The sequence below is a fragment of the Lytechinus variegatus genome, chromosome 4, assembly GCF_018143015.1.
Source record: "Lytechinus variegatus isolate NC3 chromosome 4, Lvar_3.0, whole genome shotgun sequence".
In the NCBI taxonomy this organism is placed as follows: domain Eukaryota; kingdom Metazoa; phylum Echinodermata; class Echinoidea; order Temnopleuroida; family Toxopneustidae; genus Lytechinus; species Lytechinus variegatus.
Genome location: NC_054743.1, coordinates 47,578,265 through 47,591,256, shown reverse-complemented (window position 1 = coordinate 47,591,256; position 12,992 = coordinate 47,578,265). Strand labels below are relative to the sequence as shown.

General features: G+C 37.0%; 1 protein-coding gene across 6 annotated transcripts in view; it reads right to left on the bottom strand.

The window, feature by feature from the left end:
- Positions 1 to 6,839, bottom strand: part of LOC121414203 (probable L-cysteine desulfhydrase, chloroplastic) — a 31,482-nt gene extending 24,643 nt beyond the window's left edge. The window contains exons 1-2 of one of the 6 annotated variants that reach the window (XM_041607284.1): positions 6,716 to 6,839; positions 670 to 1,026 (exon numbers count right to left, since the gene is read on the bottom strand). In XM_041607284.1, coding sequence (XP_041463218.1) covers positions 670 to 1,000 — 331 coding nt within the window. In that variant the 5' untranslated portion in view covers positions 1,001 to 1,026; positions 6,716 to 6,839. The remainder of the gene's footprint in view (positions 1 to 669; positions 1,027 to 6,715) is intronic. The other 5 variants (XM_041607282.1, XM_041607285.1, XM_041607283.1 and 2 more) reach the window with 5 other exon arrangements.
- Between the last annotated feature and the right edge of the window lie 6,153 nt (positions 6,840 to 12,992).

Below are 12,992 nucleotides of genomic sequence, written 5' to 3'. Positions count from 1 at the left end.
ATTTTTCCTTAATTTATCCAATAAATTTATATACGATAAGAAAGCCCAGGAAACACTCTACAAGTTTGCTACACAACATTTTATTTCAAAATGATCAGATAAAAAGTTATGGCACTCTAAATAACATACTGCGTAGAGGGGATCACTGCTAAGATAATGCAACACACATGGGGTTTACAGGTGGACGCATGAAGAGTTAAGAGTCTTGCATGCAAACTTTAACCTTGACCGGAAAATGACCTTTGACCTTACCATATGACCTCAGACTGCAGCATAACATGCAGGTCCCCCAAATCCATCTACCATCCAAGTTTGGTTGACTTGCGGTTGCGGAGTTAAGAGTCTTGCATGTAAACTTTAACGTTGACCTGAAAATGACCTTTGACCTTACCATGTGACCTCAGACTGCAGCATAACATGCAGGTCCCCCAAGTCCATCCACCATCCAAGTTTGGTTGGAAAGCGACTTATGGTTGTGGAGTTATGTGTCATTGCAGGTTTGTGACCGACGGACGACATTTGTATCCCTAAGTCTCGCCTTCACCTCTGGTGGGCGAGACAAAAATGATTTAAATGTTATATTTTGTAAATATGTATTAACTATTATTGCAAATATAAAAAGATTGAAAGAGAAAAAAAAAAGAAAACAACTTCACAATGTATACTTACCAATCTCCTCATGGATAAACTTGAATGAAAATGGCTCTGCACACATATCCAGAAAATTCTTCCTATCATTTTCTCTTGTCAAGTTCTTAAATCGGTCACTTTTGTTAATGATATGATTCAACATAGAAGTTGTAATAGCAGCTGTAGCAGGAAGAATTTCACGAAGAGAACGAATCGTGGCTGCAACCGATCTACAATTGTCCATGTGAAGGTGTAGAACATGGCCAATCTTAAGGTTTTGATCCTCTGGGATGGAACCATAAGAGTCCATGAGAAGCTGGCACTTGATTCCTGGCTTTGCTGGACGTGGAGCTGAGCGTTTCTTCTTCATGTTGACAGCTGAGAAATCATGTAATTCTGTTGTTAAATTGTTTGTTTGTTATCAGACTATTTCTACCTAGTACATATATAAATATTCAGTTGAAGATTAAAGAAAAGGAAAAGAGTGGTCTATTTCTTAAAAACAAAAAAGCCCATAACAACCAGAAAAAAAAACAGATATCAAAACTCTAATCAACAACGAAAACAAGACATATGATGAAAGCTCCAAACACTCAGAACGACAGAAACAAAAGTGATAAAAAACTTGTGCAAATCCCATCCCCATGCTCCAGTCAAACACAACCCCCACCTGCATGCACCCCTCACAAAACAAAAAGAAATTAAAAACATGATAATAAAATTTATGAAATAGAGAAAAAATAATGAATACAGGACTTGGCCCATGTGGTAATTAAATATTCTTTCCTCTGAGTTTTCATGTATTTTCTTACAAGAGTGAAAAAATTAAACAACACAATCTTTGTATATATATACATCTTAATTATTAAAAAGTCAACATTTATGATAATCCTCTTTCAAAAGCTAATCCAGTCTCCAAATAATGACGCATTGATTGAAAAGTTTCCATATTTAATTTTTTCTGCAAAAGGGTAGAGACGCGAGAGCCAAATTCGAAGTTCCATCTCCCGAAACTTCTGCAGCTTACGAATCTCAGTTTCCGCAAGGCGAAGGAAGCTTGGTCCCTGCCTGGCCTGAACTCTGGCATGTCTGTATAAACCCAGGCACTCATTCTATGAACAAGCTGATGATCACTCAAGGGTTCATTACCAGCCTGCCTGTGGGGAATCTACAGGTAGGACTATGGTATACCAATGCTGTACACAGCACACAATTAAAAAAAAAATCATTGAAATATCACTTTGTGACGATAACTAATTTCCATACAGTTGCAATTTATTTTTCATTAGTAACTTTGGAGTAATTTTGTATTCACCAGAGCCCTCAAAAACTTGAATTTTCGGCATATTTTTGTGTACACCTTCTATTGGTGGAAAGTAATAGGACAAGACAATTTTTCAATAGATTTTTAATTTATATGAAAAAATATTTTAAGAATCAAATTTACTTAGTCAAGTTATATGATGAATAGCTGTGATGGAAACCGAGTGTCAAAAATTCAAGCATTTGTCCCAAAGAAAACGAGAAAATAAGCCAAACATTGCCAACTTTATTTCACCACACAGGGAGTACTAACAGAGAACAAGAATATCATAACCTACATGTAGACCAAAAGCTTCAGTCTCTGTATTTTGGTTGTTCCGCTGAACTACGTTGGCTCCACTCACCAATACATAGACTGGAGAACTTGGAGGTCCGTGCAGCCAACGTATCAAGTGAACTAACGTTTTATAGGTCGCGATTTAAAACTGTTTATAAGCGAAATTTACAGTTTCATGGTTTCCATTATCAGGGAAATATGAATAACTTAAGTAACTGCTTACCTTCGACTGAAGTTATTTAAAAAATCCTCTGGATGATTGAGAAATCTTTCATCTAAGATATTTTCACCTGAGCTGAGGGTTTTTCTTGCAAGTTGCCATCTTAAATGACATCACTATCATTATTAACTTTTTAAAGTTTCGATATATCGAATTTCGTCTGCTACCTGTGATCGTATATGGAGCAAAGCGTATAATATTGAAAGCAATAACGATAACACATTCGTAAATTGTTATCGCCCTCTCCGTTCATTGGTAAATATCTCATACTATATCCTACATAGAGTAAATCCTGTATAGTGATTGGTTCAAGTAGCATCATGTGACCGAATATATTTCAACTATGATGGTGCGTGACGTCAGACCTTGATATATTTTTGGATACATGTATATCGAGGTCTGACGTCATTATTTCACAAAACTGGATATCGAGCTAAACTCTCGGGCACACCGGCCAGTGCGCTCTCTCTCCGGGGCAAGTCCAGTGATGCGTCGGCGCAGGCACTAATCTGCGTTCCGCTGAGCACTATGGCTCGGAGAAAAGTAGGTAATTCAACTCAAGTAACCGGTCTTTGCAAGCTCAGCACATAGATTTTGATTATAAATTATTAAAAGTAGGATATAAAACAAATATACATGTATCAGGTGTTTCATTTAAAAGCATATTGGGAATTATTAACATGATTAATCCTCGGTTGGACTGGCAAAACTACTTTATTTCTCTCGGGGCAAATAGTAATGACCATGCCAACCTCGGATAAATAATTCCACTATACTTTCTCAAAGCCTGATATATTTGTTTAATATTTTTTGGCTGCCATTTTGCGGGTGATTCTCGAGACCAAGACAAGTAAACATTGGTAAAGTACCATTTTCATACCTTTTGATCTATTTCGTGCACATTTCATTATCAAATATTCCAAGATAGAACTTTTGTTGTTTCTAAATCCTTAGACTGTTAATTCGATTTAAAAATGTATGCTGAAGTCTAGACAGTTTAATCGGCGAATTGGACGAAGTGTTAACACATGAGAGCTTAAGTTTTTTCTACCGTCAGTGAATGGTGATTGTAGTGAAATGTCAGAATTGTTAAGGAAATCCCCAGAAGCGACGGTTATTCCTGTCTAATCATAACCTTGTTCATAGAATGAGTAACTTATGATAACCTTGTTCTGTTAATAAGGCAGGTTGGCAATTTTTAACTTATTTTATCTTTTTCTTTGGGGGTCATTTCATCAGGATTCACCCACTTGTTCACTGCTACCACCCTGCCTGTGGGGAATCTACAGGTAGGACTATGGTATGCCAAGGTTGTACAGAGCACACACTTTAAAAAATCATTAAAATATCACTTTTGTGACCAAAATTACTAATTTCCATACAGTTGCAATTTATTTTTCATTAGTAACTTGGGAATAATTTTTGTATTCACCACAGCGCTCAAAAACTTGAATTTTGGGCATATTTTTTAGTACGCCCTCTATTGGTGGAAAGTAATATGGCAAGAAAATTTTCATTTTTTGATCTCTATTTTTAATTAAGAAAAAAATAATTCAAAGAATCAAATTTAAATAAGAGTCAAGTTATATGAATAATAGGTGTAATAGAAACTGTCACTTTTTGTCAGTGTAAAAAAATCAAGCATTTTCCCCAAAGAAAAAGAGAAAATAGTGCTGTAGCTCGGTTCCTTCAACTCGGTCCGAACCCGGCTCGTAAATCTTATCAGAATCATAGCTCGACCCGGAGAGGCCCGGTAACCCGGTCCGGCTAAAATTGATTTATGTCCATGCAAAAGTACAATGTTTTGACCTACTTGACTCTTATCTGTGACCGACATAACCTTCTGACCTTGTTCTCAAAAGACATACAAACCCCCAAAATAATTCACTGTTTATATCATCCAGTAATAATGTAGAGGATGTAGGGGATGGAGACAATACAAGGCCAATTCGCAACCCTCACATGCTTATCACCAGTGCAGCGGTCAACAGTACAGTCTGTGCACCGCTAGTGATTTACTACGAAACATGTGCTTTGAAATGATTTTGTGTGTGTGTGTGTATAAAATCAAGAGGCAGATTACAAACCACATTGTTTATTATGTTATCATTCTGGTGACCCAATTTTCAAACAGGCTCTCACAGAGATTGTTTCTATATATCATAGGGCAGATTTTTTTCGGAGGGGTGGAGGTGGCAGAAAGAGTTAATTTCTGAGCGTATTTCATTATTCATATTTGCTTTGAAGCAATAGAATATTTTACTCAAACTATTTTTTGTGTAAGATTTATTTTCATCTGTCTTCTTCTAGCCGTCAGCTACCGGTAATATTTTTAATAAAAAAATGAATCAAAATACATTTTTATTTCATATTAAACTTTGACAATCGGTCCAATATCATCCTACCCCCATATCATCCATTTATGCATCTCACACGTTTTTGTTTTGGGTTTTTTTTTTTGCTCCTGTACACGTACCCCCCCCCTCCCTTCTCTCTCTCTCCCTGTAACGGCACCCTCCTATTCTCGTCTGTCTCGTCCACCCTCTTTGATGTATCCTTTAAATGGGAATTAAATGTTTTGCACCCAGCTGAGCTATTATTTCGGATCACCGACTTTGTGGAAAATGTCAACACAACAGGGTTTTTTGGGGGGAGGGAGGGCTTTTATGGTTAGCAGAAAAAACTGACCCGGTTTATTGAGATATCTTTTATACCAGTATAAAAGATATCTCAATAAACCGGACAAATTATTTTACCAAAAAAGAGAGAAATATTCTGGATGTCATCACAGTCATAATATCAAAAGGAAAACTTCTTGAGTTATGATCATGCCTAATGGACCAACCGGCCTTTACTTGTAAACAAATTGGACATTCTCACCCAGTGAACCATTACTCTCAGCCAATCACATGACCAGTCAGATGATATCACATGGCAGGTACTGTGTGCATGTGCGCCGTAAGCCGGCTAGCTATAGGATATCATCTCCATCCCTCACACAAGGCCATGACTCAGGAGGTCCCATCATGATAGGGAAAAAATGAAAATAAGGTAGGGATGGTTGATCTTTGACCTGTCCCCTCGACCATCACACTAGGTGGATGGATTGCTTGTTAAAAATAGTTTCATAACTTTTATTGCGGTGACAAATGACACCTCAAATATTATCAAACAATCCGGGTATATTTACCGAGTTCAAGGGATTCAAAGTGAAACCCGGTCCGTAAAGCTCCGAGCCGGTCATTGCCAACTCGGCAGGATTCAGCTCGGTAAACAATTCGAGCTACAGCACTAAGAGAAAATAAGCCAAACATTGCCACCCTTATTTTGCCACACATGGAGATATGAATGAGTGGATTCACCCACTCATTCAATGAACAAGGTTATAATATAACCTTGTTCTCAGTTATATCTCCATGTGTGGCAAAACAAGGGTGGCAATGTTTGGCTAAATTTCTTTTTTTTTTGGGGGGGGGGGCAAATGCTTGATTTTTTACACTGAGTTTCCATTACACCTACTATTCATACAACTTGGCTCTTATTTAAATTTGATACTTTAAATCATTTTTTTCTTAATCAAAAACAGAGATCAAAAAATGAAAATTTTCTTGCCTTATTACTTTCCACCAATAGAGGGCGTACACAAAAATATGCCCAAAATTCAAGTTTTTGAGCGCTCTGGTGAATACAAAAATTATTCCCAAGTTACTAATGAAAAATAAATTGCAACTGTACGGAAATGAGTAATTTTGGTCACAAGTCAAAAGTGAGATTTTAATGACTTTTTAAAGTGTGTGCTCTGGACAACATTGGCATACCATAGTCCTACCTGTAGATTCCCCACAGGCAGGGTGGTAGCAGTGAACAAGTGGGGGACATCATGATCAGGATTCACCCAGTGATTGCAGATTTGCACCCGACCGTCTCAGAATTCGTTGTAAATTGGTACACATAAAATTCACAATGGCCCACGCACAAAAAAATATTCAATTATTCAAACCAATTCCCCAGACATGCCAGAGGCAGGATGCTATTGAGCCCAGAGACACTATAGTGTCGAGTGCACGAGTGTAACCCAGGGAACTCCGCTCTGCTTCACGGGCCGGAGCTCCCTGGATTGTCTGGTCTGGAGCTGGCAGCGGATGCCCAATGCAATGCGACCATCGCATCGGCCATATTCATGAGGATTATTTTTTGTAGGCCTACGCTAAAATACCTGATATTGATACTAACTATGGGCAAACATATTAAAAGGCAATACTTACTACTTCTTCCATGCAGGCTTATCGTTACGTATTAAAATACGGTTTTCACGCTTTATCAAATTTTAACACCAGTCACTCGGCATCAGCCATCACATTTGTTTATCATCAGTATCATGGCTCAACGACGTACGGTATACAAATAGCGAATAGGCGGCATGAGTGCGATGGTGCGAGATTTCGCATGAGGTGAAAGAAAGTTGCTCTATTCAACGAGGCGTTAGCCGAGTTGAATAGAGCGTTTCTTTCTTTCACCGAATGCGAAATCTCGCACCATTGCACGAATAAGAATATTCGCTATTTGTGTTGTACAACGCCTCGGAATCTACCGAAAATATGAAAAAAGAAGAGTTTTTCCCTCCAGTTATCTATGAAAAAGGAGCAAAAATATTGAAAGCGAAAAGCAAAATCCCACAAGCTGGGCCCACAAGCGCACATGATCTTGGACAGCATTGCGCATTTAGCCAGCTGGTTTTACGCGCATTGTCATCTTATTCAATGAAATCGCATTGTGACGTCACCTCCTAAAGCCGTACGTGCAATGGTACATTTTGGATGGTACGTCTTGTGTGCAACGGTACGAATGTGTGACATTCAGCCTCCCATTTGATCGCGTACAACAAGCTAAGTAGGCGTTGTACAATATACAAATAGCGAATAGGCATGAGTGCGATGGTACGAGATTTCGCATGAGGTGAAAGAAAGATGCTCTATTCAACGAGGCGTTAGCCGAGTTGAATAGAGCGTTTCTTTCTTTCACCGAATGCGAAATCTCGCACCATCGCACGAATAAGAATATTCGCTATTTGTGTTGTACAACGCCTCGGTAATTTCTAGCGAAAATATGAAAAAACAAGAGTTTTTCCCTGCAGTAATCTATGAAAAGGGAGCAAAAATATCGAAAGCGAAAAGCAAAATCCCACAAGCCGGGCCCACAAGCGCGCATGATCTTGGACAGCATTGCGCATTTAGCCAGCGGGCTGTACGCGCATTGTCACCTTATTGGAGAATTATTGAAGGGTAAGGACGTGTTTTCTTTTTGCTCCAAGATTGACGTCATTTAATCATTAATCTTCGAAATCGTTAAAAAACTTGTGTATCAATGTTGAGATCTCGTTCTGAGGCTTCCGTTGGTGACACTGGTTTTTGGAGTTTTTAAAGGATTTAATCTTGAAAACACAGTTAATACCCATTTTTTGAGGATTCTGTAAACGGACTGTGACCAAGAGAAGAGACAGTTGCATCCACATATCCTAGCAACGTAAAGCCAGGGTGCGTATCATACCAGCTCCATCTTCATCAGCGCATCAAATTGTGGATACAACGCAGACTGGTTGGCAACCATTGATGCACCTGCTTGTAACTGTCTAGACGTCTTGCACCTGTTGCACCTGTAGCGCACACAACCACCCATCTTAACACTGACCTTATTGTGACGTCATAATGGCATCAGGAAATAGATTTGACGTGCTTGATGACGAAGTGGCTATGAAAGCACCGCCCCCAAATATAGAGGAGGCCGTCACCTATGCTGTAGCTGCCGCAACTAGTGGAAAGGAGAGGCCAAAGGGGAAATCTGATCTTTCTGATGGTGATATGCAAAATATAATCACGAAGGTTCTGATGGCCATACAACCGGTTATCATCCAGGCAGTGACTCAGGCTGTCAAGGTGGCTGTGACAACTGCGATAGAGCAGATGAGACCAACGCCGTTGCCATCTCACCCATCTCAACAAGTGAAGCTGGAAAATGATATCGATCGTCTAGAGCAATATAGTCGGCGGGAAAATGTACGAGTTTACGGCGTGCCGGAAACAGATGGAGAGAACACCACCGAGAAGGTAGTAGCTTTGGCGAGGAGGATCAATGTCAACATCACCGCAGACGACATCAGTGTGAGTCATCGTCTGCCCACATCAAAGCGGCGAGGACCCTCTACTCCCAGCAAGCAAGAACGACATAGGCCCATCATCGTGAAGTTTGTCAGACGGGAACGGAAAGTTGAGCTAATGAGGAGTAAGCGACGCTTAAGAGAGAACGACCAACTCAGAGGGATCTACATCGAGGAAGACCTGACTGCCCAAAGAGCCAAGCTTTTCCACGCAATTCGAAGAGCAGAAAGCACCAAGAAAATCTGGACGATCGATGGTCGCATTCATTGCGTTGTTGCAAAGAATGGGAAGGAGGATAAATACATAGTGGAGACAGGTGATGATCTCTTCCGCCTTGGATGGACTGAAGATCAGTTAAAGAAATTCTCACTGTCAAAATAGGAATTAGCAGGTACCATTCTATCTGATGATTTGGATTTGGGTTTGAATAATAACTTCAAGATATTAGGGCTAAATGTATGTGGGCTAAAGAAAAAACTTGATCTTGGTATACTAGAGTGCTATATAAAAGATTTTGATTTTATATGTTTATCTGAAACTAGATCTCAATACATTGACCTGCCACTGATTGACTATACGATGATTTGTAAAGAGAATAATGACAAATCTTCCCCACGTCTTGGTGGACACCATGGCTTATGTATCATTTTCAAACAATGTTTGAGAAATTATGTTGAACAACTAGATGTAAATGTTTTCAAAAGTGATTCTGTCCTTTGGCTCAAAGTGAATAAAGGTGCTTATGGCTTTGCTTTTATAATTGGTGCGGTATATATGCCACATGAAAATTCTAAATACTACGATGATGATTTATTTGAAGATATTATATATGATTTAATGAAAATTAATGGTACCCTGGGGTTGCCAGTTTGTTTGATAGGAGATTTCAATGCAAGATCAGGATCACTAATAGATTATATTGAAGATGATGACTCTACCTTTTCTGTTAATGTCAATTTGTCGGCAGATAATGCAGACATGCCCTCAACTTGTTCTTATCTACCAAGATCTAACGAAGACAAGTTTGTAAATGCTAACGGTCGCAAACTGATTAATCTATGTCAAGCTACTGACATGCACATTGTAAATGGCCGCTTTGGGCAAGATTTTGGTAAGGGTGCATTAACCTGCGCCGACGCAAGCACAGTTGACTATTGTATTGTCTCTGCAAATTTCATTGATCATATTGAAGACTTTACTGTTGATAACTTTGAAAAATGTCTGTCAGATAAACACAGTCCAATATTTGTTTCCATGAAATATGTTAAAAAAATATTTCCAGAAGAGAAGAGTCATTACACCAATAACGATAATGATTCTCACTTGAAAAAGAAATATTATAAATGGAATTCAGAATTAACTCACACATTTGCAAACTCCTTAGATGAAGATGAAATAAACAAAATATTAGAAATGATAGAGGTTACTAGAAATATGCCCCAAACTAGTATTCAATCTGTCAATGATATAGTAAATCAAATAAAACAAGTATATTTTAAGGCTGCAACTCTATGTGGTATGTCACGGCAGAAAAAAACTGGCACGACTGTTACCACTGCATCTCCGAAAATGAAGCCTTGGTTTGATAAAGAATGTAAGAACTTGAGAAAGAATTTCTTAACATTAAGAAATAGAATTAAAAAATGTAGAAATGAAAATATGAAAATGGAAATGGAATTAGTTTTGAATACCTTACGCAAACAATACAAAACAGTTTTGAAGAAGAAAAAGTCAAAATATGTTTCTGACCTTCAGGACAATTTGAGGAAAGTAAAAAATAATAACATTGGCGACCTTTGGAAATATCTTAGCAAGGCGAATTCCAAGCCCAAGAATCGTGCAAATGTATCAATTGATTCTTTCAAAGATTTTTTTGAATTACTGAATAAAGGAGACGATGTTAAAAACAGACGCACTATAGATGAGGAATCAACACCTAATGAAGCAAATTGTTTCAGCCTTGAACTAAATTATCCAATTTTGGAAGAGGAGATAGAAAATCAATTAAAGAAGCTTAAAAATAACAAATCATCCGGTGATGATTTAGTATTAAATGAAATGATAAAGTATAGCAGCAAACCTATGATGAAACTGCTCACAAAGCTGTTTAACTTAATACTGGATTGTGGCAAAGTTCCCACAGACTGGACAATAGGTATCCTTTGCCCAATATACAAAAAGAAGGGTTCAGTGAATGAACCAGATAACTATCGTCCAATTACATTGTTAAGTTGCTTAGGTAAACTGTTCACATCTATTTTGAATAACCGAATTTCTTTATATTTTGATATTTGCAACCTGATGGGTGAAGAACAGGCAGGATTTCGTGAGGATTATTGTACTCTAGATCATATATTTACTCTTTACAGTCTGATAGATATTTATCTATCTCAAAAGAAAAGAATTTATTGCGCATTCATTGATTATAAGAAAGCATTCGATTCTGTAAAAAGACATTTATTGTGGTCTAAAATACTTAAGTATAACATCAATGGCAAAATTCTCAAGGTGATCCAAAATATGTATGAAAACGCAAAATCTTATGTTATGAGCAATGGACAACGGTCTGAGTTCTTTGAATGTAATATAGGAGTAAGACAGGGAGATAATCTATCTCCATTATTATTTGCAATCTTTATCAATGATTTTGACAATACATTGAGAAAAAATTGCAATGGTGTTAATTTACTTACGAATGGCCTGAAAGAAAAACTCCTCGAGAGAAATATATGTGTATATCTTAAGTTATTTACCCTATTATACGCTGATGACACCATTGTATTAGCAGAATCTGAAAATGATCTCCAAGAAGCATTAAATGCTGTTTACAAATACTGTGAAGATTGGTCGTTGAATGTAAATATACAAAAAACAAAAATTGTCGTATTCTCTCGTGGTAAGATCCGCAATTTACCCATCATTACTTTCAATAATCAACAACTAGAGGTTGTTGATGAGTATACATATCTTGGAACAGTTTTGAATTATAATAACCGCTTTTCGAAAGCTCGGAAAAAACAAATAAGTCAAGCACAAAAAGCATTGTTCAGTTTACGTTCCAAATCAATAAAGTTGAGTTTACCAGTTGATATTGAATTAGAATTGTTTGAAAAATTGGTACTTCCGATTTTGTTATATGGAAGTGAGTTGTGGGGTCTTGAAAGTAATCTTCAAGATGTTGAAATGTTTCAAAGTCGTTATTATAAACGTCTTCTTCATGTGAGTAAATTTACTGCAAATTGCATGACATATGGAGAGGTCGGTAAACACAGTATCAAGAAACTAATTGAGTGCAGAATGTTAAACTTTTGGATTAAAATAATCGAGAGCAAAACATCAAAATTGTCCCATACTGTTTACGATATTCTGAAAATAATGTTTGATCTGAATATATATCAAAACCCGTGGCTAGTAAAAATAAAAAATACATTGGATAAATTAGGCTTATCTTACCTTTGGTTTGATAATCAGCCAATAAATCCACGGTGGTTCAAAGCAACAATTAAAACACGATTGGACGATATATACTCTCAAAATTGGCATGCTGAAATGTTTTCTAATTCACTGTGCTTAAACTATCGCATTTTCAAAGAAAATTGCAGTTGTGAATTATCTCTTCTAAAATTGCCTTTCAAATACAGAATTACTTTAACAAGATTCCGGTGTGGAAACCACCGTCTGCCAATAACATCTGGTAGATTTGCAAATATTGAGCGATCACAGAGAATATGCACTATATGTAATACATCAAAGCTGGGTGATGAATTTCATTATTTGTTCGAGTGCCCTGCATTTCTTACAGCAAGAAAGAAATATATTGATGGTTCCTATACAAGCCGTCCAAATGCATTGAAAATGTTTAAGCTTTTCAATTCTTCCAAAATGTCAACATTAATAAATTTATCAAAATTTTGTAGCATTATAATGGATAAGTTTAATAAATAAACAAATAAAATATTTATGTTAACAGTTTCTATTTGAAAACACGTTCATGTATATATGTAAATAAACAATAATTAGGTAAAGGATAAATTAAATTTTAATACTCTCTCATTTCTTAAAATAAATTTTTATCAAGTTTTATGCCAAAGTCCAATATAATTATATATATAACCACGTTAAATACACATATCGGTGCCTTTGCATTGCAGTTCCAACTTTTTCAATTCTATAACACGCATTCATTCGTATTTATTTATTATCATTGTTAGTACTGTTTCTTTTCAAAATTATTGTTATTACAATCATTTGTCTTTTTGTTCTTTTCTTTTTTCTCTCTCTCTTCCCCTTTTGTTTTTCCTTCTTTTCCTATTTTGTCTCTCCTCCTTCTCTCACCAATTGATTTAGAGACACATCATTCCTTTTACTTTTACGTCTCTAAAGTAAT